Below are 24,478 nucleotides of genomic sequence, written 5' to 3'. Positions count from 1 at the left end.
GGCTAAATATCACATATAGCCAATGTTAATGGGTGAAAACTATTTCTGTCGGTTTTGGTAATTTGGGGTGTGTGGATGAGAAATGAATCTAAACCCTAAACAAATGCACTGCACGGGAGTGCTTGTGATTCGAGAAATCAATATGTACAACTCTGGTCTAAACCAAGAAATGGCCGTTCCAAACTTGCTTCGGTCACAAAGTGAAGGATATGGGGTTGATCTTAGGGAGGGAAGCGAAGAAGGTGTTGAGATTGTGAAGGTGTTGGCCGTGCATGAGTTGTATCAGAAAGCTAAACTGGCTTGCAGAATGAAGGCCATCAGTTCTGGTGTTGGAATACGATTGTATCAACACTTGGCTTCTGTTGTCTCGTTCTGGAAATAGGGAGGAGAACCTATTTATACAAGTCATTGAGCCTTACCCACGTCTCTCGTGGGAAGTGGAGAAAGTGGAGTGATGGATTAGTGGAGTTGCGTGTGTTAGTGTCACACGATCACTCTTGCCCACTTCTCCCATCATCACTAACCGTCCATGTCTTCCTGACACGTTCTTGCGATGGCGCGTTGTGCGCTGCACGCTGTAAACCGCCAGACCAATACCCCAGTATGTATCCCCCAGTTTGTGACATGATTAATGTCTCGAGTGTATGGATCGTGGGACCCACAAAAATCATGTGATGCTAGGTTAAATAACTAAGTTATTTACGAAGTCGATATTTATGAAATACCGTGTGCATTTCTGTGCATGTAAAGCATCGAATATATTCAGCGTGTATGAAGCATCGCTGTTTTAAGGCTTAACGGAGTAAATCGCGGATTAAGCATAACATCACGTCCAACCATCTTCGAATGACCGTTTGGAGGTTGTATAGGTAATCCCTGACTTGGCAGATGACTCTGTGTGGAAGAGTGGTGGACGGTGATTGTGGTGATACCTCACGGGTCGCCTAACTCCTGTCTTAGGTTTTCCGTCCAGGCTGGTGAATTTGGACGGACGAGATGTCTTGCGACCCATATCTGCGACAGTCGGATTAGGGTTTAGGAGGTGCTCGAACACCAACCTTTAGCTTGGTCGAATCCAGGCATGGGACACGTTTTTGGCAGGGCCGATTGGGCATGCGTGTAGACGGCATGCTGGTGTAGCTGTCTGTACCTTACTGTCCCATAGAGATGTGATCTAAGCCACTCATTTTGTCTGGCAAAGAGGAGTGGTTGAGATCGATTTCTGACAGAAATCCCATGCCGCAAAGGAATTGAAGACTGCACTTCGTGCCTACTTCGGGGGCGCGTTTCGAGACGACTAACCATGGTCGGTCTTGTCCGACCAGTCATACGTGCAGTCGACAGTCCAGTGTACACGTCCGTACCTCACTGTCCTGTGAATATGTGATCTAAGCCACTCAATTTTTCCGGCAAACTTGAGTGGTCGAGATCGATTTTCTATTGAAAACGCGCGTCCATGCCTAGTTTGGGCGCACAAATAGAGACGACCAACCATACTTGGTCTTGACCGATTAGTCATGTATGTAGGCGGGACCACGGTGATTGTGTTGACATGCTCTGGGCCCTTTGAATCTACATCTACACCCTCCGTCTATACCTGCGAAGATGGATGGTTGAGACTGATTTGCGACACAGGTGATGTGCCGCAAACCCTAATTAGGGTTTCACGTCAACGCTGCTTTGGCTGGAAGAATTGGCAAGCCACGCTTCTCCTTTGGGGAGGCCGACCATGTGGGGCCCACGTTGGGTCGGTGGTGAACGCGCCAATACCTGCCTGGTGGCTATGGGGCCGATCTAAGCCATTCAATCATGCCGGTGAAATTGGATGGTCGTGATCAATTTGGGACCTTTAGTGGAATTTCCTGCGACCCTCAATTCTTCACGCTGACACAACTTCGGACAATCGTATATTGCAATATGGTCAGGTTAAGGAAGAGTCGGTCATGCAGGTAGGAAGAAGGTTCGCCGGTGTATACCACGGCGCTTGTTCGACCGACTTTAGGCTGATCCACGCCGGTGAAGTTGGACGGACGTGATGAACTTGAGACTTCCATAAGCGGCCTTTGTTTGTACGATTCCTCCAAGCTTCTCCATACCAGTATGGATATCCAACTTCAGGCTGGTGTCCGGTGGTAGTTTGGGAGGCATGGTAGGTATTCGGCCGACTAGAACATAAGTGGGCCCGCTGGTGATCATTAATGTAGTAGCCTGCTCCTGCTGAGGATCGTCTAGGCTGGTTAAATCGTGCGGCCAACTTGCGTGGTCATGATTATTTCTGAGACTGATATGGACAGTTCAGATTTAAATATGCTCAATCGGGTTAGTATAACACACCGAGAGATGTAGCATGTACGCGTATTTCGTGCATGCCTCACTATTAATAGTTGGAGATTCGTGTTACTCTGCTGAGAGTAACACTCAGTCGTCATGTCACACTAATAATGAGAGTTCTGCGGGAACAACATAGGAAATACAAGGCTGGTCATGCATTAATTGATAATGCTATAAATTCATAGGGTATATGGGATTTGTTGCTACATGCTCCATTCTAGGTGAATTAGTAAAGTGAAGGAAGTATTCATCACTCATTAATGGCTTTATCCTTTACAGGATGTCAGCGCATAATTTTGGCTTTTACAATTTTATCCTTAAATGAAAATCCACCATCAACAACCACGCTCTATGGGGCGTGTCTATAGGATATCCAATAAACGGCTCACAACGTTACATGTGGACAGTGAAGGATGCATATAATTGAACAATCAATATTGCATCATCTTAAATGAGATCCAACGATTCCTAATACGGCCACGTGGATCAAGGTAATTGTAAATTGGCGTAGCTAAATATCACATATAACCACGCTATATGGGGCGTGTCTATAGGATATCCAATGAACGGCTCACAACATTACATGTGGATGGTGAAGGATGCATATAATTCAATGGTCAATATTGCATCATCTTAAATGAGATCCAACGATTCCTAACACGGCCACGTGGATCAAGGTAATTGGAAATTGGCGTGGCTAAATATCACATATAGCCACGCTATATGGGGCGTGTCTATAGAATATCCAATGAATGGCTCAGAACGTTACATGTGGATGGTAATCAATGGTTCCTAATACAACCACGTGGATGAAGGTAAGTCAAATTGGCGTGGCTAAAACATAACATAAAACCACGTTAAATCTATATGGCGTCTCTATCGGATAACCAATGGCTACGCCAAAAAGCAATTTGAGTGTCTAAAATGAACCAAATAGCCACGCAAAAAAGAAATTTGCGTGTCTATAGTGAATCAAATAGCCATGTTAAAAGAAAATTTACGTGTCTATAGTGAACCAAATAGCCACGCCAAAACAATAAATCGTGTGTCTATAGAGTACTAGTACTTAAGTTTTTGGGACACTAAATAGCAACGCCTATATGGCTCTGGCGTGTCTATATCATGCAGAAATAGACACGCATGGAAGGCGTGGCTATAAGCTACCTAAAGCCATGCCATTTTACCTAAAACCACGCAAGCAGAAGCCACGCCAAGTCCAAACCAAAGTGGCGTGTCAAAACCCCTATGGACACGCCAATTTGGAGGGGCAAAAAGGTCTGTTTGTACTAGTGACAACTTGGTTAGCAACACATAACTATTTTTTTATAGTACTCGCATTCTTAATCCTTCTGATGTAGGATCGGATTCTCGCAACAATTGTGTCTCAGCGAAATTATCAATGGAATTGCACAATAGCGTCGCAGAACAGTTTCAGAAAACAATGTCAGCAAATATCATGGGAAAGATGTGATAGTCTTGCGAAAATTAGAAAGCTTGCGAAGTCAACATTTGTAAGGTTTGAGAGAATGTCGCAAACCATATCCGAAAATAAAGGATAGATTAGCTGTCATCCATTATGTATTTCCCTTATAAATAGTCATTCAAATTGTAAAGGAGAGAGAGATCTTTTTTGAGTGAGAGATAAGTAAATAGGAGAGAGAAAGTTGAGAGTAGAGATCATTCTTGATTTCTTTATTTTCCTTGTAAGAATATTCAGAAATTAATCAATAAAATTAAGAGTGTAAACCTAAAAATAGGCTGATCAACGATAAAATCATACGAGGGGTGAATTGTAGGATTTCCTGCAACTACATAATGGCGCTAGAAACAGGGACCATTGAAGATTGAAGACTATTCTAGAAAAAATCGAAGATTAACATTGAGATTGTGAAAATTTAAAGTAGTTGATTAAGAATTTTTCATAATTTCTGGAAACACTATTAGCATTGAAGAAATGGCTAGAAGAAGAAATACATCCGAACAACCAACTACTATTAGAAGAAGCAAAAGAATTGCTGGAAGAGAAAGAAGTGAAGCGGGAGAATCTACTAGAAGGAGAAATAATAGAGAAAATTTAATTCAGTCACCAATTCAACAAACACTAGTTCAAGAGAGGAATACAGATTATGACAGAGTGAGCGTACACACTTGGCGGTCAAATTCAGCAGAAGAAATAGAAGAAGAGCAACAAAATAGAAATTACAGACATGAAGAGAGAAATCAAGAAGCAGATGAAGGAATAATTCATGGAGATGAAGAAATTGGAGCGTTAGAAACATTTAGACGAAGAATACATGAGGAAAGAAGAGTTGAGGCGGAAGAGCGTGCAAATTTAACAAGACAAAATAACGAATTAAGAATGGAGAATATCAGATTGCAGAATAGAAGATCGAGAAGTATTACAAAATCATATTCCAGATAAACTGGAAGAGAAATGAGGCAAAATTCACCTACAATCAATGTTGGAAACAATATTCAGGAAGAAATGTCAAATCCTAATGAAGAATATCGCGAAAATAGAGAAAGAATTGATGATCGTTACATTCCACAAAATGAAACTTTTGATGATAGGAAAATTAGAGGAAATCAAGAGAAGGGGCAAATTCAGAGGCAAAGTAACCAAGATGGCGAAGGAAATCAAGAGGAAGGAAGAAGAATTTTACACGTGAGAGCAAATCAAAGAAATCAACAGACAATTGAAGAAGAAATTGAAAGACATAATGCTGAACAAGCACGTTTAATTTGCGAACGTGAAAAGTTGAGAGCGGAAATGGAAAAGCAAGAGCTTCAGAAGAAAATTCGCCAGAACAATCATGACAACCGATAAACAAGGCGTATACAAAACTGGAATAATGATAATCTCAATGAGGAGTATGATAGACTGAAGAGAATGGTTGAAAGACAGCGAATTGAGTTGATAAGAAATGAACAAAATTATGGAGGGGAAAATGAACGACATCATCACTTGCGAATTCAAGATAGGGATGAGGAAGAGAATCGCAGAAGAAGACGAGATGAGGATAATGAAGAAGAGATACAAAATTTCGCAAGAGAAGATAAACGTGAACGCAGAAGAAGAGAAGAAAAATTAAAGAGACCAATGGGTCAAGATTCAGGAGTAAATCAACAAATCTTGAAAGAATTATAAGAAATGAGAGGAATGCTAAATAACAGAGGAGAAGTAGGTAGAAGACAATTGGATGAAGCAATAGAAGAAGCTGCGAAAACTCCATTTACCAGAGAAGTACAATTAGGAGGAATACCACCGAAATGCAATTTGCCCGCATTAACCAGCATTTTCGATGGAACAACTTGTGCAATTCAACACATTAAAGCTTATGTGAGGTGCATGTTACAATGGGAAAATCATGATGCGGTATTGTGCAAATATTTCGCATCCAGCTTAACAGGAGAGGCGTTAAAATGGTTTGAAGGTATACCAAAGAACACAATAACCTCCTTCAATCATTTGCAGACCACATTCTTGGGAGCATATATAAGTAATAATTCCTCACGACCTGGTATAGAAGATGTGTTTGGATTAAAACAAAGGATTGGTGAAAGTTTGAAACACTTGACTAAAAGATGGAGAACCATGTGTAGCGAAATGGCTGGCCGTGTAGATGAGAGATATCTCATATTATCATTTATCAATGCTATGTTTGCAACAAACCTGTTGTATGTCCAAATTTTCAGAGTCAAGAATACATTACAATGACTGAATTGCGAGAACTTCAAGAAGAATACATTGCTTTGGAGGAAAGACAAAATGAAATGGAATCATATCCAGTTGCGAATACCAGCTCACAAGCAGCGAATGCAAGCTTATTACCCAAGCTAATAAATACAGTGGCGAATACTTCGCAAGTACAACAAGAAAAGGTGACAGGTAACAATCAGCAGAAGTTGGTAGCTATGGGAAGTCGAGATCAAGAAGAGTATGAAAGAGAAAAATTTCTACAGTCGTGGAGGAAATAACAAGATTCAAAGACTCGATCAACCGCAAGAAACTTATGGAGGTCAAAGACCAAACTTTAATAGAGGACAAGGAGGTCATAAGGGTATGGGAAGAAATCAAGATGCCACCTCTAAATGCAAGTGTGGAGAAGATATGGGAAGCTATAATCTTGATGGAAATATACCAACACCGTGGAACATGGGAACGGAACCACCTCCAAATCACAGAAGTCATGAATTTTGTTCTTATCATCATTTTCATGGGCATACCACAAACGATTGCAGAAATATAAAGAGGATTATTTTGAGAATGATAGATCAAGGAAATTAAACGACTTTCTGGTAGGGCATCCACAACCTCAACCATTACCACCACCACCAGAACATCACAAAGTGAATACAATGAAAAGAAAGAAACATTCTTCATAGAAGTGGTGCAAAAGCAAAAAATCTATTCTGTCACTCTATCGTACATTCATATAAGACAATTGAAGACTTTCATGATAATGTTTTAAGTCGAGTGTTCGCAAGAGATAATAATGGAAAAGAAATTATGAATATTGCGAAAATTTCGCACTAGAGGAATGGCAGAAACAGATAATTTCTTTTACCGCAGAAGAAGTTCCCGAAGGAGAAGAGATGCATGACAATCCATTGGTAATAAAATTAGAGATTAATCCAAAACCAAAAGAATGAGGATGATGAAGCTGAAGATTCATGGGCAATCAATAGAATCCTAGTCGATACTGGAAGCTCTGTGAACATCTTATTTTATCATACTTATAAAACCATGGGTGGAAGAGATGATGATCTTATACCATCAACATATAAGATATATGGTTTTAATGGTACTGCAACAAGCCTAAAGGGGAGGTTACTATGCAAATTCCATTGAAGGGAATATCTTCAGAAATCTCATTCTGTGTTGTTGATGTAGAATCACCCTACAATGCATTAATTGGTCGACCTTGGCTACATGGGATTCTGGGTGTAGCTTCAACTTTCCATCAATGCATCAAATTCCCTCACCCCAATGGTGTAGGAATCATAAAGGGAGATTGGGTTGAAGGAAAGAAATGTTACGAAACTGAGATAGAATCTTGCGAAGGAAGAGCAAAAGAAGGAAAACTGGCGACATAAAATCAAGGATGTACAAAGAAGTGAGAAGTTGATGGTGGATACAATCGAAAAGAAAGGAGAAGAGATGTTACAAAATCAATGCTAGCTCAGGGTAAAAAGGATGAACATACCACCAAGGAAGCAGTAGCAGAAAATCATAAAGAAGCAGAGGAGGGCAAAAGTAATAAAAGCAAGAAATGTATGAATGATTAAGTTGTTGCGATAATCTCGCAATAAGTAAAATTCTCAAAAATACATTTGATTGAACAACAAAATTGAGATTGCGAAATTCAGATACAATATTATGAATTGCGAGACTCTCGCAGAGATAATGAATTTTACAGAAAATAATCAGAAAAGAATGACAAAAGAGAAAGAGAACCTTTATGGCGTACACCCTAGTTCGCGAATAAAATTTCGCAAGAGGCAAATGTAAGACCTAAAGTACGTCATATTAGGGGGTACCTGTTACATGACTCAGGGAAAGGCTACACCACCGCCACCGGAACCTGAGTCATGGAGATTTGGGGTCAATAAAGCCCATCCGGGAGAGGCACCTTGGATTCTCAACTTAAGCATATGACTTAGGTTGGGCGACTAAGGTAATAAGACTCTCCCAAGGAGTGCAGATCTGATCAAGGCGCCGAGGTACACGGTTGAGTCAAGAGTGCCGAGGGCGTTTGAAGCGTCCTTGCCATTCTTGACAAGTCTTGGCTTATACTGCACTCGGCCCGAAGAAAACCCCACTTAGGGTGCAGTCTCGTAACCATAAGCCCTATAGGTAAAAGGGATAAGAGGCTGCGAAAACAACTGGTTGTTGTTAAGACTGGATGGGAGGAGCTAACCTTGTATGGTAGAAGTACGCCTCCTTGAAGGGGCAACCAGGGGGAAGATAAGGGCGGCACCCTCCATTAGGGAGCTGATAAGTGTCTTAAGACGCAAATGTCATGAGGCTTATTATTCGCAAGGATAATTAAGGCTTGTCATATTTGTGCAACATTCCTGAAGAGGCAATAATACAAAAGAAAAAGATAAGATGAGATCAATGGGTTTTCGCATGAAAGTGCGAAGACGTCCTGCGATTTCATCGCAAGACGGCAATGTCATGGGGCTTTATTTTCGCAAGAATATTTAGGCCTGTCATATTGTCGCAATATTCCTGAAGAGGCCATAATACAGAAGAAAAAGTTAAGGCAAGATAAATGGGTTATTGCATGAAAGTGCAAGGACGTCCTGCGATTTTGTCGCAATGACAAGAGGTGGCATAATAAGACCTTTAATTAGGAAGGAAAAATAAGACCACACAGGAATGATATTTTGAAAAGAAACAAAATTCACTTCGCAAGAACTTGCGAAATTGTATAATAAGAAAAAGTGTATGAAATCTCTCATTTGGATTCAAATAGCAGAGGCAAGTATGGGAATGTATGAAATTAGAAAATGCTATTTGTCTCCATATAAGAGATTTACTCAAAAATTTAAGAATTAATGATTATATTGATTAACTGTATTGCAAAGAAGAATTGTTTTAATTTACGCAGGCCAAAATGAAAGAAACACAAATATACAGAAAGAAGATATAAATACACAAGTGTTACAAAGAATCAAAGAAGAAATAAAGACTATCTCTTGGTTAATCCTTCATTATCTTCATCAGACTTATTTCCTTCTTCATCTGCGTCAGAATCCTCATCACCATCAGAACTTCCATCACTATCAGATTCTTCATCGTCAGCATCACTATCAGAGATAATCAAATTGGGAGTATTCTGTGGGATTTCCTCTAAAAGACAAGGGTAATCAGAATGTGGGATATTATGATCATCACAAACCATCTGGATGGTTTGACTGCGAAAATGCGTAGCATCATTCTTAAAATTTTCAATGGTGATTTTGATTTGATTCTTCAATCTAGAATACTTGTCGTTGCGAGAAGAAATATTTTTTGCGAGTTCCTCCTTTTCAGCTTCAAGTTCTTCAATCTTTTCACGATATCTATTTTCAGAATCTGCGAACAAAAGACAACCAATTATTAACTTGATGAAAATTTATAAGAAGCAAAAGATTAGTAAAGAAGAGAAATTAGCAACCTTCTCTGTCAGAAATCATGTCTCTAATCAAGGTTGTATGTTCAACTTGGAGACTAACATTTACGCCTAAATCTTTTCTAGCATCATCTAAAATTTTCGCAGCCCAGACAAATTCTTCCTCACTACTTATGAGAAGACGAGAACGAATTTGATTTTCCCTTTCGCAGAGTTCAATATTCTTGCGGTTAGCTTCATCTCGCTCAAGTTGAACTTCAAGGAGAGCCTCTTGGAATTTCGCCAGAGCCTTGGCACCTTGATCAGAGATACGATCTTTATCATCTATGAGACCGCTAATCTTGGTTCTCAACTCATTGGTTTTCTCTTTGGAATCAATAAGGAGACGTTTAAATCTGTTAGCTAAGCCTAAACTGGATCTATGATCAATTTCTAAGAGCCGAAATTGTGATCTAAGTTCATTTAGAGAAAGAGATGAAATTCTATCATTAGAAAATCTATTTAAGGAATTGTTAAGACGTTCAAGAAGGGTATCATTATCCAAGGCATTAGGAAATGAACGAAGAAGGGGTAGCTTCATCAGAAAGACCATAAATGTCTGCAAAAAGGATCATTTAAATAAGATAAAACAACAAGATGAATGAATAAAGAGAAAAGAGAAAAGTAATATACCGTAAAGCTGATTATTAGCTTGTTGAAGACTAGAAATTTTGTTCTTATAAGAGGTAGAATCAATTTTTAATTGTCTATTCTTCTCGCGAAGACCTTTAACTTCAACTTCCAATTCTTCATTCCTTTTGCGAAATTGAAGATTCTTCTTTTCAAGAATTTCGCGTCTTCTCTCTAGATCTGAGGCAACCGCAAAAGAAGCTTTTCCATCCTGCGAAAAGAAATAAAAAATATTAATATATAAAGAGATTTTGAGTTATAACAATGAAGAAGTAAAAGGATGAAAGTATACCAAACTATTGAGAGAATGCAAGAAGTCGGGAGTCACTGATCTAGAAACTCCGCGAAGAGAGATATCAACATCTAGTAAAGGGACATCACAGAGGGTAGCAAGAGATTTGCAGGTATTTGCGAACTGGCTATCTCCCATTACTTGTAGAGAATCAGAAAAGAGGCCAGAAAGCTTAGCCATAAAATATTCGGGAGGAGAATTTTCAGTTCCAGCGAGATCATCATTATCCTCATCATCCTTGTCACTTTCAGAATTCTCGTTAGGAAGAACATTTGAAGGAGAAGAATAACGCACTTTTCTTTTCTTTGGAGGAGGACCAGTTGATCTTTCTCTGCGAAGAGCACCTTTAACTTTATCGCCAATCTTCGCAGCATCAGCAGATTCTTCTACTTCAGCAATAATCTTCGCATACAGATAGAAGTAAGAAATGGGAGCATGGGAATGACAGTACTATTTAAAGTCATAAGAGAAAATTTCTTACCTCATCTTTATATGAGCGAAGAGCCAACAGAGTACTAGATTTCCCAGTCCTGTTATAACTATCTTTTAGTTTTTGGATCTGCGGAATATCGCAAGAGTTAGCGAACATAATAGTAAAAATCAATAAAGAAGTATAAAATGAGTTAAAGGGGAGAAATATACCCCCTTCTCCTTTTCGGGCCAGGAGAAAACCCAAGGTTGATATGCTGCGAGATTCGCAGGAAGGACGTTTGATCCAGCAATGTAAGGACCCTTTAGCATTAAAGGAAGCACGCACCATTTGTCATCTTTGGGTTGGCGAGGAGTTGTGTTTTTACCAGAATGCCAGTCAATATCTTGCATAAGAATTTTAGATTCATCAATATTATCTTTTCTTCTTAATCGAATACCCCAGCGAGTATTCTCTTTCGTCATGGAGATAAGTTCGTAATTTTCAAAGAAATTCGCCATTATATACTTCTCAGCAACTATTTCTAGGTTTGCGAATTTTGGATCCCTAAGTTCACTGGATTAAAGAGATCCTCTACCAGCACCACGATTAGCGAACTCTAGCATTAGACGGATACAATCCCCACTTAGTTGGAAAATGGCTCGCAAAAATCCCGGATGAGCGAGAATTTCATAAAATAAAGGAATGTCTGGGTTATAAAGAGGAAGAGGGAGACTTGCGAGAATTTGACCTAGCGAAATTATTATTGATTGATCATCACAATTTTGACTGGAGAAAAGCTTGACAGAAAGAATTGATTTGGCATTCACATCGGGAATAGGGGAGAGTGTAAGACCTTTATTAGCAAGATCTTTTTGGACATATTGAAGATTCTTCTCATATCTATGACCACTTGGAGCCATGACTGAATCAAGGATATGGGAATGTATGGAAAGTAAAAGAATTGAAGGAAGAAAAAATTACAGCAGCAGAATTTGCAGAAGAATGACAAAGTTGCAGAGATAAGAGAATAAAAATAGAAGAGAAAGTAAAAACAAAAACGGAAAGAGGGAGGGAGAAGATTATATAAAGAAAATTTACTTCTCGAAGAAATAAACACCATTAAGACGAAGAGACGTGGGCGGTTGAAAAGTACCGGTTACAGAAGACGTGTCAAGTGGAAGAGAGAGAATACGTGTGATAAATGTGGAATATGAAAAGATAAGGAGTTGCGACATTTCTCAAATCATTCTACTTTGCAGAGAAGATTTGAGAAGAGGCAAGATGTAGGATCATATTCTCGCAACAATTGTGTCACAGCGAAATTATCAATGGAATTGCACAATAGAGTCGCAGAACAGTTTCAGAAAACAATGTCAGCAAATATCATGGGAAAGATGTGATAGTCTTGCGAAAATTAGAAAGCTTGCGAAGTCAACATTTGTAAGGTTGCGAGAATGTCGCAAACCATATCCGAAAATAAAGGATAGATTAGCTGTCATCCATTATGTATTTCCCTTATAAATAGTCATTCGAATTGTAAAGGAGAGAGGGAGATCTTTTTTGAGTGAGAGATAAGTAATTAGGAGAGAGAAAGCTGAGAGTAGAGATCATTCTTGATTTATTTATTTTCCTTGTAAGAATATTCAGAAATTAATCAATAAAATTAAGAGTGTAAACCTAAAAATAGGCTGATCAACGATAAAATCATACGAGGAGTGTATTGTAGGATTTCCTGCAACTACATCTGTTGAACAAATGACCATTTATGTATCTTCTTTTTTTGATCTAGTTGTTCATTATTGCAGTATTGCCTCTATCTTTCAAAACTTCCACAACGTTATTAAAGAAAAATTACTTGCATTGGGATAATTCCCCAGCCCTAAGCTTAACGTCGTTAAGCTGTTTAACCCTCCACTCTTGCTTTTTAAGATTTTCGTGAGCTTCTATTTTCTTGTCAGGATATTTCTCTTTGTTAGCATTTTTAACCTTCAATGTTGTACGAATTATTTACATTCAGAGATCATGTGCCCTACAATCTCAAAATGATTTCAACAGATCGCCAAAACCCTTTTTCCCAAACAGTAACACAAAGTCAATATCAACAAGGACACTAGCAAAATGCCGATATTCATGGTTTAGGATTTTTCCATCAACTTTTACTAGTATTCATAGGGCTTAATTTACTAACTGAAATAAGGTTATTTTTTTCTCGTAGAATTCTACTCCCTCCGTTTCAGGAAAAGAGATATTTTTCCAATTTGCACAATTTTTAAGGCAGATATGTGAGAGAGTAACTTTTTAAATTATTTCCAAAACCACCCTCAATAAAAACCCTTAAAAAACCATTTAATTACCACAATTACCATTATTATCATTAGCACGAGGAAGGATAGTTTTGGATGTTCAACCTATTATAAATGAAAGTATCTCTTCTGTAGATACAAAATTTAAAAGGAAAATTAAATCTTTTCATGAAACGGAGGGAGTATATGAGATCAACAACTTCACCAAACCAAATCATGCGTAATTATTTGATTCTCGTAAAAAAAATCTACAACCAATCCTAAGTACGTAGAGGTTGTTATTAACGAACCATGCTCATTCTCTCCAAATTCCTCGTTTATCTTCATAATTCTATAGCTTGATCGTAAAGAAACATATACTCATAGGGTTTACTGACACTTTGATGTCAATCCCCGTTATTTTTTTTCCTTCCAAAAAAGATATTTTATTGATAAACCAAACAAGTTACAGAAGATTACAAAAGGTATTTTTCATAAAGTAACTTTCCTGCCAAAAATGGACCACATGTCGCAGGTAGTAAGGAAAGAAAACATACAAACTAAACTGATAGATTAATGTTTCAACTCACATTTGTAGTATGTATTGCCAGGGAACTCCATTCTGAGCATGTTAGGGGGTATAGCAGAAAATTTTAAGGTTTGTCCCTTGTCTAGGAATACTCCTTTCTTAGCAAAGATTTCTGCAGAGAAATTTACTTCTCTGTAGATATGATTAAAATGGATAGACTTTACTTTTTTGCAGATTAGTATCCATCTGTTCAAGACAAACCAGGGAAGGTTATTATTCATGAAAGCTTTTATGGATGCAGTAGAATCAGAATTTATAATCAGCTTATCTTTGGAGTTTATTACTGCCCACTCTAAGGCACTGATAGCCCCCAAGATTTCTGCCACAAAGTTTGTAGTAATACCCAGGCCTCTAGATTATGTTGTAAGAAAGTTTCCAGAGCTATCTCTAGCTAAAAATCCATAACCAGCAGATTCAGGATTTCCTCTTGAAGCTCCATCACAGCAGAGTAAGGTGGTTCCATCTTCAGGCAGAGAGAAGAAACATTCAGTGACTCTTGCAGATTTCACCTTCCTGCATTTTATATCAAAAGTTTTGAGTATTTGAATATCATGTGCAGAGTTAAACATATAGCCTTTAAGTCTAGCTTCACATTCATGTATCATCCTTGAATTTTTTTCCTTTGTGATGACTATATCAGGCTTCGGGTTCTCATAGAAGATTTTGTTCCTTGCAAACCATATTGTCACCATAATGTTGGATGCAACAATGTACCATAATTCTTGGACCACAGAACTACTCTTTTTACAGGCATCCATAATATCATCAAAGGATTTAGGGTTTTTAAAAGAAAATATTCCCCCTATCCAACTCCACAGATTTTCCCATACTTACAATCCCAGAACAGATGGTTCATTGGATCTTGTTCCATGTTGCACAAACAACATATGGATGCAATAGATATTCCCCTTTTCTTAGTCTTTTCATCTGTATTACAAGCACCTCTGCTTATCTTCCATACATTTCCTAAAGTTGAAGGATGAATACTTGATTTCCAGATTTTCTTAAACCACTTAAATTTTGGTTGTTTTTTTTTTCTAATAGCATTAACTGCACTTGAAATTGTGAAGTCCCCACTTTGATTACCAGTCCAAATAAGTTTGTTTGTTTTCAGTGAGAGAGGAGGAAGATCTTCTATATTGAAAAATGTGAGCATTTCCTTTGGTATAACCCAAGAATTATTCTGAATCAGATTGCTTACTTTCATATTACTATGTTGTTGTTCATTTTCAGGAAATTGACTGAGGATACTGGATTCTAGTATCCAGGGATCTTTCCATACAGAAATCTTATCCCCATTGCCAACTAACCATCTTGAATTATTCTCAAAATTATGTAGAATCCATCTAATACCAGGCCAAATAGAAGATTGCTTGTAGTAAGAAATCCAGTTGCCATTCTGATCTTGAAATTTAGCTAAAAAGAATTTTGCTCAGTCTTCTTCAGAATTAACAATTTTCCATAGTAGCTTCATCAAGAGAGCTTTATTAATGTCTTCCAATTTCCTAATACCCAAACCCCCTTCCTCCAAAGGTGAGCATACTTTATCCCAAGAAATGGTAATGTATTTTCTTTCTTCAGCATTTCCACTCCAAAGAAAATTTCTTAGTATTCTTTCATAAGCATCAATTAGTTTTCTAGGCCATTTGTAAATTGATATATTATACAAAGGGATACTACTGAGCACAAATTTTATAAGGGTAACTCTGGCCTGAAAATTTAAGCAGTATCCAATCCAACTAGCTAATCTTTTTTGGAGCATATTTTCAAAGGCCCGTAAATGTTCATCTTTAACTTTTCCTTGAACTAAGATCACACCTAGATATTTATCTGGGAAGGAAGATACTCTCATATTCATCAGTTCAGCAATCTGATATTGTCTTGAAGAAGTAGTACCATCTACAAAACATTTGCTCTTAGTAGCACTGACTAGTTGAGCTGAAGCATTTTGGTATTCTAGCAGTAAGTTTTTAAGATGTACAAGAGTTATTTTGCATCCATTACAAAATATGAATATGTCATCAGCAAAGAAGAGATGATAAGGATAAATACCTCTTCTTATGACCATAGGTAGAATTTTTCCTTCTTGAATGAATTGATAAATTTTCCTGCTGAGAATATCTGCTGCTAAGATGTATAGAATTGGAGATAAGGGGTCTCCTTGTTTAACTCCTCTACCCACACCAAAGTATCCAATAGGTCCACCATTGAGTAATATATAAATCTTAGTAGTTTGCAATAACACAAGAATTCAATGATAAAATTTATCAGAAAATCCATATTTCTTCATAGCAGATGTTAAGAAATTCCAGCTAAGAGTGTCATATGCTTGGGATATATCTAGTTTAAGTCCCAAATTTCCTCCTCTCCTCTTAATATTCATTTCATTCACCATATCAGATGTCAATAAGACTTGTTCATGGATGTTTCTCCCTTCGATGAAAGCACATTGCTGAGGGGAGATGATCTTTTGAATAATAATGTTCATTCTTAGGGTGATAATCTTAGTAAAGATTTTGAAGCAAAAATTTCTAAGGCCAATGGGTCTAAATTGACTAGCTTTCTTAGCACATGTTATTTTGGGAATAAGTACTAGAAAATTTGAATTAAGACCAGAAGGGATTATATGATTATACCAGCAATGTTGAATAGCTTTAACAAGGTCTTCATGAATGATTTCCCAAGCTTCTCTGTGGAATATTCATGTGTAGCCATCAAGGCCAGGGGAACCATCTTGATTAAGTTCAAAAACAGCTTTCTTGATTTCTTCTTCTGTAGGAGTTTTTTCTAGAAAGGTGTTATCTTCAGCAGTAACTACATGAGGAGCAACATCCAATATAGTCTCTGATATTTGAACGGTTTGAGATGAAAATTTGGAAGTGAAGTGATTTAAAAGTAAGTCAGTTATATCACTTTGATTTATAACCACAGAACCAACATCATTTACCAATTCTGTTATTGAATTTTTGGAATGTCTCAACTTGATAGTGGTACGGAAAAAGGAAGTACTAGCATCACCAAATTTGATCCAATTTACTCTGGCCTTTTGACTTAAGAAAGTATGTAGATTTTGGGCAGCTAAATCTCTTTCTCCTCTTGCAGTCACATACTTATTTAGAAGTTCTAAATTAGAAGGATCTTCATCAGATAAAATATTTGTTTCCATTAGTTTAACTTCAGCATGTTTCAATTTTTCTTGCACATTTCCAAAAATCTCCCAATTCCATTTTTTGAGTATGATCTTCAATCTTTTTAACTTATTTAAGAAAATGAAAATAGGATTTCCCATAATAGCTTCTTCCCATGAGTCTTTAACTACTTGTAAAAATTTGGATGAGTAATCCACATCTTCTGAAATTTGAATGGAGAATTTATTGGTTTGAGCAATTCTAGGTCAGAACCAATGAGTTAGCTGTGATCTGAGATACCCCTTGCAGAGACATGATATTTCCATCCATTATATAGATTTATCCAAAGAGTATTGAATAATGCTCTGTCAAGATTACGTAAGATCCTTTTCTTTCCACTTCTACCATTAGTCCAAGAGAATTGAACACCACTTTTAGGAGCATGAAGAAGACCACATTGTTCAATCCAATCATTGAAATCATTTAATGTTGTTGATAGAGGGCTTGAACCACCTTTTTTTTCATGAGCTGAAGTAATAGTGTTAAATTCACCAATCACTAACAGGGTTTATTGAGACTACTGATTTTGAGCAGATCAGACCAGAGCTCTCTTCTATTTATAGTAAGTACATCAGCATGGACTCCAGTAATCAGAACATTACCAACCTCTACTGTTATACATTGTCTTGAAGAAGTAATAAGAGAAGGGGTAGGAATAACATTATTCCAAAATAACCAATACCTGGGAGCTTGAGTCTATTTTTTGAGTTAAAATGAATTTTTAGTTCAGCAATCCAAACTAAATAAGGGTTAACTTGTTTGACTAGAGATTTTAGTTTGTTCTTGGCCTTATCCCTTTTAAGGCCTCTGATATTCCAATATATCAACTTCATTGAGGATTGTGTTGGGGTAAATTCCCCTTTTTATTCATAACTTTCTGCATTTCTTTGCTAGCTTTCCTAGTAAGGGGTGCTGGTTTAGAAGGTTTGGGTGGAGCCTTTTTATTTTCAGCAATAATGTTTTTTGTAATAATGGGAATTCTAGGGCTAAAGTTTTCCTTTCTTATAATGGTAACAGGAGGTGAAATAGTACTATTATGAAGTAAAGCAGAAGTACTAATTAACCTCTTTTATTTCACCATCTTCAGAATCACTTTAATCTTCAGTAATGATAGGAAAATCCATTTGAGAAGAAGTTATTGTAACTGAATGAGGAGTATCAGAACATTGAATTTATTTGATAGTTCCACTAGATCCAACACTACAATGAGTGGAGTCATGTAGTGAAGGAAATTCCACAGAAGATAATAAGTCTTTGTTGAACTCAGTATTGTTATCCTGAAGAATATGAAATCTTCCTGAAGATAAATCCTGTTGAACTGTTCTTGAATCATGTGAAAAAGACCTTAATTCACTTTCATTGCTGATGTTTTGATCAAATTGCTTGATAGCTGATTCATTTTCATTTCCAAAAATATCAAAACCAATTTGTTGAGGTTGCATCTTTTTTGGTTTCCATTGTTTCTTAATTTTTGTAACAAAACCATCATTAGGGGGAATTCCAGCATTTTCTTTCTTTTTATTCCTACACCCAGAAGCAAAATGGCCTAAATATTTGCAATAACTACAAAGCTTAGCAATATTAGGAAGCGCAGACTGTTCAAACTTTCCATATTTTGAGTTTACCCAAATTGTGCTTGGAATAGATTTAGATACATCACTATCTAGAAGAACACTTGCATAATATCCAACAGTTCTTTTTAAATTTATTTCATCCACTTTGATTGGTCTTCCAAGAGTTTTACCCATTTGCAAAAGAATGTTTTCTTTCCAGTATTCAATACTCAATCCAGGAAAAATTACCCCACACAAAGACTGAAGTTGTTTTTTGAGCAGCAGGATTAAAATTTGGTTCCCAAGCTCTAAGACTTAAGTTTTGATTTTCGGTCCATAGACCACTCCAAATATATTTCCTATCTTCTTCATTGTCAAGTTTAATAACAAAATAACCTTTACCCAGAGGAATAAGTTGGAAAATACCTTTAAGTTGCCATTGTTTTCTCAAGGAAGAAAGAACAATATCCATCTTGAGCTTGACTAAATCCAATCTGTCAATTAAGCTAACTCTTCATTCATCTAAACATTCATCAATGACCTCATCGGGAATAAACAGAGAAGGACAGGAGCCTCCGATACCATCTTCAGAAGTAATTGGAAAATCCATAGAAGGAACCCTAAAATCAAATTTCTCGGAAAAAAGTTGAGATTCAAAATTATCACCCAACGGATTACTCAAGGTTTCAGACATAATCTACAAATTAATGAATGAATCCAGCATATTGATTAACACCAATCATGAGAATTAAATGCTATGAATGATGAGAGAAATTCACAATTTTCGGAATCTGAAAAGAAAAAATGAATGAGTCACACGTCGATTCAGTCGCCCGATTTGCAGAGCCGAGTGTGAAATTTTTTCACCAAACCCCATTGTTCCATCAAAATACTACTTTTTTTTTAACATTTTCAACATTCAATTTTAACTCCAGAAAATCTAGTCTACTAATAAGAATGAATTCCCACTGATTTGTAGCAGCATTATACAACGCATCATGGATATCAATATATGGGTACTCACCTAATTGATCTCTTCTTAGTACTGGCAGAGTACATAGACCAATTTTTGCCGAAACATGGTCTATTTATAGCTTCTAAAACAGATGCTAATGATAAACTACCATCGTTTGACGAACTAGGGTTTGAAGGAGGTGGATTCGTCATCTTTGACCACCAAAAGATATGAGTTTTTTTTCTTTCCCTGAAACCCTAAGCCTCAAAAGGTGTTCACGTAAGACATTCCGAACTTATCAATGGTATGATCACCCAACGACCAGTAGTATATATATGTGAAAATGGTATCCACTATAATCATTTTACACATGGAATTCAGATAAGCATCCGAGAAGCTGGGTTGAGGCTTATTCTCGCTAAGAGCTTCTTCAATGATTGATGTGTGTGTTTCATATGTGGCATCATAATTAAGACATCCTCTTGAAATAAATTTAGGTTATAATTTCCTAAATATGAGGAGTAAAAAATAAACATCTCTGATCCATAAATTATAAATCTTTTTCATTGAGTATGTGTCGTTTGATGATTGATTAAAACCATTTCTATATTTATTGTTGCATTGATTTTATGGGAAATGTTAATTGAATGGGAAGACATTGTCTAAGTGAATGTCTAGTTTTAGAGATTGTGTATGACATCCTCTATCCAAAACTATGCCATCTCGTTTAATAAGCTAGGGTTGGAGAAGTTTTAAAAATATAAATGTCTATCCTACATGGATCTAGACATTTTCCTTCCCATATATTCCATTTGAGAAGTTCTAAAGCTCCTCTTATTATTCTCTGAAAATGCTCCTTTAGGTAATAAGAAACCAGAAGCATAATGAGTAGGGGTGCATGTATAAGCCAACATATTGCCTTGTAGTTACATGTTATACAAACTTCCTTTTCTCAACAAAAAAGGAAATCCTTAAATCTTTTTATTATTGCAATACAAAATTGCAAATCAAAAATTTGCTTCACTTTGACTTTAACTTTAAGTTTCCATAACCTTGTTTACACAACAACCTTATGGACATGACGGTACAGTTTTCATATGCAGTGATTTGACGACAACTAATTTACAAACAATGGGACAATCTCTAGGCATCATCATCTTACTAATTGCTAAGGTATGGGCCATGCTGATGGCGCCACGGACACGATAGTTACGCATTGCGCTAAATCCAATGTGGAACATTATGGAAACTTACTTCGATTCATAAACTCTGATACTGAACCAGCATGATATATGGCTGGAGCCTGGAACGGCTCTAGAAATCAAGTAAATAATGCTTCCAATTCTACAAAGTAATATCCAATACAGCTACAACAAAAGGCAAATGGACTAGCAAAACATGCAGCAAATGGAAATCAACTGACAACTTTGTAATATGGGGCCATATGATCCCATCCTTTTTAAATCAAATTGTATTAAAGGACTCGATAGGTATGACACACCCCATTAGAATCGTTCTGCTAGTCGAATAAATTCTTTTCATGCTTAAAAAAGACAAGTAAAAAATAACTTCAAACCAAACTTTTCTTTTTCCTCACAAATTATTAGTGATTGGTGGATTGAACTGGGAAATTTCTTCTTTCCCTGCATCGACCTTGTACGCGTTGCCAAACTCAGAGATGCATTGACCTTGTACGCGTTGACAAACTCAGAGATGGTGAACTAGGAGATTTGTATGTTAAGAAATAGTAAAACCCTCTGCAAACCCCCAATCACTATGACTAAGTTTCTTACTTCCAGTGATGCAAATTATAGCTTGACATTGTGTTTGCATCTCAATACATGAACAAACATACTTGTGCACTTAAACATGAGAGACAATTTGATGCAAACAACAGTAACATGATTAAAAGAAGCACAAACGTTGTAATTACGTTTTTTGCTTTAATAAACTATTGGACTTAGCAAAAAAAACCGTTGTCTGGTACTGGTAGGGGAGGCTTCATTCGCAATGAGTGGAGCTGACCCAAGCCAACACCCGTTATATTAGGAAACAGAAGCTTAACATTTGATGACATATTTACAGACTTCGTATCCACTTTGATGGTTCCTTCTTTTTTTTTATCTAATTAGAGTGTTCAGTTTGCTAATGAGGAGGATTGTCGGGCGTACTACGAGAGAAAAAAAAAAGGGATGACTAAACGACATGAGCTTCGTTCTTTAGTTTGTTGATGAGCTCATCCACAGAGGAAACAATCACACCACCTTTTCTCTTGGGAGGCTCCGTGACTTGAACAAGTTCTAAATCAGATTTGATTTCCACATTCAGCTCAGCAGGAGTGACCTTCTTTATAACTTTTGATTTAGCTTTCATAATGTTAGGGAGCGTAGCATATCTTGGTTGGTTCAACCTTAAATCCGTGCTGCATGAATGAAATAAAAACAGGAAAAAGAGAACAGATATTGAGAAGAGAACGGAAAAAAATAAAAAATAATTCAAACATGGCCTTTCTTTTCATTGTGGTCCATATATAATGGACCGAAAGTGTCAAACCCTTAAAATTTAGCCATATGCATGTATGGCTACGCAGCAAACATATGACTGTTACTCTTAGATGACGTAGAACTTGGTCCCAAATACCACTATCATCTCTAAAAACTAAATTTGCTACAGCCACCAGGCACCAGTGAGTCTGTTTGATGAGATTGTGTCTTAAAGGTGCGTAAGATTTCAGCTCAAGATTGTTAACCTGCTTTACAAATTAGATGAATACCACAAGGTAATAGTCAGATTTAAGCCATGACCTATCATCATTCAGCTTAGTTTCTTTATAGAAAATTAAAATTTCTATTCCAACCGTATGAAAAGCTACTAGGGGTTGGAAACAGTCTGCATATCTGTAGGCTTGTGTCTTATGGAAGACCCTTTCTGTCATGTATATGCTACACCTGCCAGAACGATGATACTAAGCGAAAGCTAAAACAAACCTTTAACTCTATGATGTTCCCCGATAGAGCTTGACATATGTTCACTGTGGTATTAGATCATGTTGAGAAATAAGTATTTGATTATGAGTGTTAAGAAGGTAAATATTGAAATACTTACGTGATAACTGCTGGGAGATCCAGGCACAAAGTTTCAAGACCACCATCAACCTCCCTGTCAACTCTAGCTACTTGTTTCTCTTTGTCCACTACAACCTACTTGGAAACAGCAAAAGGCATAAAGAAGTAACCAAATAAAGTGAGAGAAGTGCAGAAAGGCACCTGAAATATATATATATATATATATATATATATATATATATATATATATATATATATATATATATATATATATATAAACCCTAAAGAGATAAAACACTAGTAAGATTGATGTTATAATGTTAGTCAAAATATTAACCCGGCAAGGCGGCAACTGCCATGGATAAGAGAGGACGAAAGATACCATCCTGAAGGAATCAACTTAAAGGAGAAGACTGTAATTGTAGAAGTAGGGACATAATTTACAAAATGTACCATATCTTTTAAGGACAAGTGATCAAAACATCAGTAAGGGCAGTGATTCATGGTCAAGAGGAAATAAATCATTTACATTTAGCAACTTAATACAGAATTTGTGTGCATAGTAAAGAACCAAAACCAGAGCTTTCACTGTACCAACTCAAGGAAATAACCACATTGAAAAGAAATGGCAAAGGCAACAATAAAAATCCAACATAAGGTGTTGACAAACATCCAAATAACTACCAAAATTACTTATACAAGAGGAAATAAAAATAAAACAAATGCACTTCCGTTTTTTTAAGGTTCTATCCATCATATCGTTCTTCTTGGTTAGTTTTGTTTATTGTTCTAGCCTATTCAAGTTCTTTTAATTATTGCTTGAAAATTGGGGGTACTAGGTTGTATTTAACGAAGTTTAGTTCTGCTAGATTAGCCCTATTGTAATCAAAAGACTCTCTCAAAGTGCTCTTTATCTCTTAGCATTGATAGAATCTGTTCTGTAAATAAATGACCACACAATATTCATCACCCATCAGTATCTAAGGCATTTAATAAGCCTAACTAAGTTATAGCTACCAAAGAAGCATCACATATCATAAGGTTGACGGAATTATACAATGATATTGATCCATATGATACGTTTTGACATGTGACCATATCCAAACATTTCCCACACTAATTCGGACTTCGTCACCATTCAAAGATAGTTCCATGAAGAATAAACTAAAGTCTGTAACCATCTTGTATTTCCATTAACCGTATACAGAGCAGATCATATGAATATTGCAAGTGACCTAAAGTGTTATTATGAGAAAAACCTTGGAAGCAAATGTTCCTTGGGGCCACTTAAGCAATCCAGCCACCATCTGTCCTGTTTGATTGCAGTCATCATCAATAGCCTGCACAAAAAACCAATTACCAAGAATGAGCAAAAAAAAAAAAAGCCCTAATTTTCAAAAATCCCTAATTTCAGAATTTCATGATACCTTTCGACTAACCTGTTTCCCAAGAATAAGCAAACCAGGTTTCTCAATATCAATTAAAGCTTTAAGAATCTTTGCAACAGAGAGAGGATACAGTGTAGAAGTAGTATCAACATGAATAGCTCTATCAGCACCCATAGCAAGTCCAGTTCTAAGTGTATCAACACACTGATTTGAACCCATACTAACAGCAATTACTTCTGATGCTAATCCTGATTCTTTTATCCTCAATGCTTCTTCTAAAGCAATTTCACAAAATGGGTTCATTGACATCTTTATGTTATTCATTTCAACACCAGTCTGCAATATAGGATTCAGTTGTCAGATACAATTTAAGAGACAAATCGACAAACTGGGTTTCAAATTTTACCTTGTCTGATTTAACTCTGATCTTTACTGCATAATCAATTACTCGTTTAACAGCTACCATGATCTTCATTTCCCTTGTTTTTCCGTGTTTTTTATTCCTTCGGTGGCAGAAATATGAGGGAAGGGAAATGAAGAATAAGTAGGCAGGTGGTACTTTTTTTTTGTTTTTTAATTTAATACGAAAAGAGGATAAACAAGATCCTCCGGCTGCGAGAGTTACATTTCTGA

General features: G+C 36.8%; 1 protein-coding gene across 2 annotated transcripts; it reads right to left on the bottom strand.

Annotated features, from left to right (window-relative positions):
- Positions 1–21,277: 21,277 nt before the first annotated feature.
- Positions 21,278–24,397, bottom strand: LOC113319525 (electron transfer flavoprotein subunit beta, mitochondrial-like). 2 transcript variants are annotated; one of them, XM_026567778.1, is made up of 5 exons: positions 24,252–24,397; positions 23,885–24,181; positions 23,717–23,797; positions 22,498–22,592; positions 21,278–21,814 (listed from the first exon to the last, which is right to left on the bottom strand). In XM_026567778.1, the coding sequence occupies exons 1-5, from the start codon at positions 24,318–24,320 to the stop codon at positions 21,589–21,591; spliced, it is 768 nt and encodes a 255-aa protein (XP_026423563.1). In that variant the 5' UTR covers positions 24,321–24,397; the 3' UTR covers positions 21,278–21,588. The 2 variants fall into 2 exon arrangements, with proteins under 2 accessions (XP_026423563.1, XP_026423564.1); XM_026567779.1 differs by having other exon boundaries at positions 23,897–24,181.
- Between the last annotated feature and the right edge of the window lie 81 nt (positions 24,398–24,478).

Source organism: Papaver somniferum, chromosome 10 (genome assembly GCF_003573695.1).
Source record: "Papaver somniferum cultivar HN1 chromosome 10, ASM357369v1, whole genome shotgun sequence".
In the NCBI taxonomy this organism is placed as follows: domain Eukaryota; kingdom Viridiplantae; phylum Streptophyta; class Magnoliopsida; order Ranunculales; family Papaveraceae; genus Papaver; species Papaver somniferum.
Note: the sequence above shows the minus strand (reverse complement) of the source record. Positions and strands in the feature narration are given on the sequence as shown.

What these genes read in the sequence shown, in the direction of transcription:
- LOC113319525 (XM_026567778.1), bottom strand. Translation starts at nt 24,320, where the DNA reads ATGAAGATCATGGTAGCTGTTAAACGAGTAATTGATTATGCAGTAAAG. An exon ending in GGAAACAGGTTAGTCGAAAG is followed by an intron (nt 23,798 to 23,884) that starts GTATCATGAAAT and finishes TTTTTTGTGCAG; the next exon opens with GCTATTGATGATGACTGCAA. An exon ending in AAGGAACATTTGCTTCCAAG is followed by an intron (nt 22,593 to 23,716) that starts GTTTTTCTCATA and finishes GTTTCCAAGTAG; the next exon opens with GTTGTAGTGGACAAAGAGAA.